The sequence below is a fragment of the Ischnura elegans genome (assembly GCF_921293095.1).
Source record: "Ischnura elegans chromosome 13 unlocalized genomic scaffold, ioIscEleg1.1 SUPER_13_unloc_1, whole genome shotgun sequence".
Classification (NCBI taxonomy): Eukaryota; Metazoa; Arthropoda; class Insecta; order Odonata; family Coenagrionidae; genus Ischnura; species Ischnura elegans.
This window is the reverse complement of record NW_025791657.1, coordinates 17,413,668-17,417,968: the sequence shown is the minus strand read 5'-3', so window position 1 is coordinate 17,417,968 and position 4,301 is coordinate 17,413,668. Positions and strand designations below refer to the sequence as shown.

The 4,301-nt window shown below is 41.3% G+C and overlaps 1 protein-coding gene across 1 annotated transcript; it reads right to left on the bottom strand.

Moving 5' to 3' along the window:
* Positions 1-1,153: 1,153 nt before the first annotated feature.
* Positions 1,154-1,663, bottom strand: LOC124172130. The gene has a single exon (XM_046551536.1). The coding sequence runs from the start codon at positions 1,661-1,663 to the stop codon at positions 1,154-1,156; it is 510 nt and encodes a 169-aa protein (XP_046407492.1).
* Between the last annotated feature and the right edge of the window lie 2,638 nt (positions 1,664-4,301).

The window sequence follows — 4,301 nt, the reverse complement described above, 5'->3', positions numbered from 1 at the left end:
TTTCTTGACTACATACTTTTGGATAATCTTGGCCTATTTCCCCATGAATTTCTTCATTTCCTTCTTCTCCAAGCAGTTGATAGTGGAATTCTTGCTTACTAATCTGCACTTTCTCATCTGCTTCATTGAACTTGACATCTTTCGACTCTACGATCCTTCTTCTTTCTGCATCATAGAGACGGTAGTTCTTTGTTGGACTTTGGTAACCAACCATTACCATTTTCTTCGCCTTTTGGTTCAGCTTCTTTCTAAATATGTTTGGAATATGAACATAAGCATCTACTCCAAAAATTCTCAGATGAGATAGTTCGGGCTTCTTTCCAGTCCAAGCTTCATATGGTGTGATACCATCCTTGTTTATTGTGGTACGATTTCTCAAATAAACGGCTGTATTTACTGCCTCAGCCCATAGGTAGTGTGGAAGATTTCTTGCGATCAACATTGACCTCGCACTCTCCATAATTGTGCGGTTGTCTCGTTCTATACGACCATTTTGCTGAGGAGTAAATGGCGCAGAGGTTTCCAGTACAATTCCATGACCCACTAAGTAAGTCTTCATATTATCATTCAGTAATTCAGTGCCACGATCAACTCTTAATACTCGAATGAATCGACCTCGTTGATTTCTCACAAGGGTATTGAACTCTCTAAAACATTCGAAAACATCAGACTTGTGTTTCAAGAAATATACGGACCTGAACTCTTAGGCATCGTCCTTTATCAATAGAAAATACTTTGCTCCACCAAGGGATTCAACGTGCATGGGACCACATACGTCAGCATGTATTATGTCAGAAGGCTGACATTTCCTGTCTCCAGGTACACTCTTGTATGTGTTACGATGAGATTTCCCCAGCTGACAAGCCTCGCAAACGAATTTTTCACCTCCTGCTTGGTTCAGCCCCTCGATAATGCCTAACCTGGATAATTGAATCCTCGCTCCAGCATTCAGATGTCCCAGACGTTCATGCCACACTTTGAAGCTATCTCTTGACGCAAGATTGGCCTGACAATCAGTGACCACAACAAATAACATTCTATATATTTCGTTCTCCTGTTTCACACCTGTAACTAGCACCTTGCCATCTTGACACACCATCACGTTATTTCCTGCAAACCTAACCTCAAAACCACTTGAAGTACATACGCCGACTTAGAAAAGATTTTTCCGAAGTTGAGGCACATACAAAACATTTTCAATTCTCCCAAGCTCCCACTTTTTGTTCGCGTACTTGCGGATTACAACAGTTCCAACTCCTACAGCTGTGCACTTCGTGTTATCTCCTAAAGTAACTGAGATGTCTCCGCATTCAACTAAATCATTAAACCACTCACGTCTGTAGCAAATATGCCTAGACGCACCGCTGTCCATGAGCCAGGTCTCTCTTACTTCACTACGTGAGATAAAATCTTTCACATCTTTTGCCTCATTTACAGGTTTGCTGCGTTCATGAGTAGAATCTTTACTGAAAGCAACAAAAGCACTCACAGGATTCCCAGATCCTGTTTCTTCCTTCTTCTTCTTCTTCTCCGTCTTTTTATTCTTCCTGCAATTTCGGGCAATGTGGCCAGGTATTCCACATATAAAGCAAACAATTTTGGCTTTCCGCTTACTTCCAACTTGTTTTCCTACTGCCCTTTTTTCATCTCTATCTATCGACATGGCTGCAAACGCACTCGCCGACTCCTCTATCTACGTAATTCTTGCTTCCTCGGCTATCAGCCTCTCCTGAAGTCTCTTTACGGTCTGGTCAGCTGCTGCGACGTTATCCCACGCCGTAATTAGTGGATGAAACTTAGCGGGAAGGCTCCCCAGAATCTTTGCCATAAGAGCAAGATCCGATATCTGCTCTCCGACGTCTTTTAGTTGGGCCACAATATTTTGTAACTTCGCAATATTCTTTACGACAGAATCACTCGGCCCCATTGTATATTTGTGAAACCGCTTCATGAGAAGAAGCTTATTGGCTTCCGACTTTTGCTCATGCACGAGACAGCTTTTCCCACATTTCAGACGCCGATGTGCACGTGAGTAAGTACTCTAGCTGTGAATACTCAACTGAGGATGCTATAATGCACATTGCTTTTGCATTGTCCTTCACCCACTGTTTCCCTGCAGTATCTTGAAGATTTGCTGGCTGTTGACTTGTTCCCAGCACCACATCTAGTATTCCTCCAGCAAGGAATACAGTTTTAATTTGAAATTTCCTCAGCTGAAAATTGGTTCCATCGAACTTGGAAATGCTCCTCGTCAAACTCTCCGCTTCTGCCATGACGGAATGCTCGCGATCACTTTTCCTTAAGTTCGCACTTCACTAGTCACGTAAATTTCTATAAAATGTTGCCACACGTAGCTGGGCCCATAACCTGTTGAATGATTTTTTATATAAACTGCGTGACTTTGCGTTCATCGACGTGACACAAGCGAGAAGAGAAAACAGTCAATCTTCGAGAGAGCAACTTATTTATTTGATTACCAACCAAACCGCACCGACAATTAACAATCGATAGTATCGATACACCCAGTATCACCAATACATATGAAATATATACATTACCAAATTTATGTATTCATATTTTCCAACAACTATAATAAAGGGTTTGGTCAGTTGGCAGATAAGGGCGTCTAAGTAAAAAAGGGTCACCGGTGCCCCCTCTGGAAGGTAGACGTTACATAGGATCACCGACTGGGGGCCGTGCAGCGTTACCGCTACCGCCTGAAAAGGCGTGTTAAGAGCCACCCGGGAGGCATGTAAGGTCACCCTAGCGGCGATCATAACACCACCGTGCGCCCGTTGGTCACTCGTGTCGTCAAATATAAAAACGTTAAAACCACTTAAAACACCCTTGTCCGTTGTTTTAAAATGCGTTTCTTGTAGACAAATGCACGTTGGATTAAAATGACGCAGTAAAATGGCCAGCTCCTCCTTGTGCCGATAAAAACCATTGCAAAAATAAAAGCCATGATTAAAAATAACTGAATAAATAAGTAAAAGGCATATAAAAACATTAACTGCGAGAAGGGTGTTCAGCGCCGAAGTCTGTTCTTCTTTGTCTTTTTCTTGGCTTAGAGGATGTCCGTCTCTGAGAGATTTTCGTCTTCCTCCATTGACTCCGGTTGGTTCAGTTTACTTTTTGAGACGCCGGAGGTAGTTGGGGGTGGCGTAACCGCACGCTTTTGCGTTACGCCACACAGTGGGCTGAAATCGAAAAAAGCTGGACAAAACCTCGAAAATGGTTTTTATGAGTATGGAAGTTGAAACTTTGCACAGTTGTTGCCAACACATTAGTGCATTTTGTGGCGCAAAATGTTTTTCTTAGGCTAATTTTTTATATAAAATACATAGCCCCAAAGTTGAACAAATTTGGCGCAAATTGCCCGCTTTGAATTTTTTTTCGAAATTCAGCATGTTTAAACTAATGTCACACCTTTACTAGTTATTCAATAGCAACAAAAAATTATAAAATTGTTAAACGGTTTGTTATCATCGATTACCATCAACTTTCACGACTTAGTTGTTGTATTTGTGACCAATACGATACAAAATGGCGGACCCTGTTTTTCGTCGAATTTTTGTGTTTATGTAGGATTTTAAAAAAAGGATCACCGAGTTACCTCGAGATATTTACACCACATATACAACAAAGTATATAGATTATGAAAATCGGAAGTACAGCTGCGACCACCTGCGACGCCGAAATTAATATCGATTTTTCGAACGTGCGGCACCGCCCGGAGCTGGCTATTGGCCACGGGAATTGCCGTACCTACTCGACGGATGTTGGATAGTGAATCATTTTAAGCAAATTTATTGTAAAAAGCTATGATAAATTACTAATACATTTATTTTCCTTTTGTTGTAACCTGATTTCTTTACTGTCTTGTAATATTCATCGTCGATGCAGTACAAAATGGCGGACGCTAATGGTAGTAACATTTATGCCCGTGTGTGGCTGTATAAAAAGGAGGACACCGAGTTGCTCTCAGATATTTACATCGTAATTGCATCAAGCCTTTTAGAGTCTTCATCCACAGAAATAATCTGCGACCGTTCGCAACAAACTAAATAAAATCGATGTTTTTTCCGTGCCGCGCAGTCCGCGGCTGCTCCCTGGGCTCATGGATTGTCGTGACGCAGCGTACATTATAAAGCGCTATGAATGCAAAGCCTTTGCTGAGGATGTATTTAATGTTATTATTAACTGTATAGGCTTTTAGGCTTCTTTCTTAGTCCTTCCATTTTTGATAAAAGGTTATCAATGAATATTTAAATGAACCCTATGTACATGTAATAGCATCA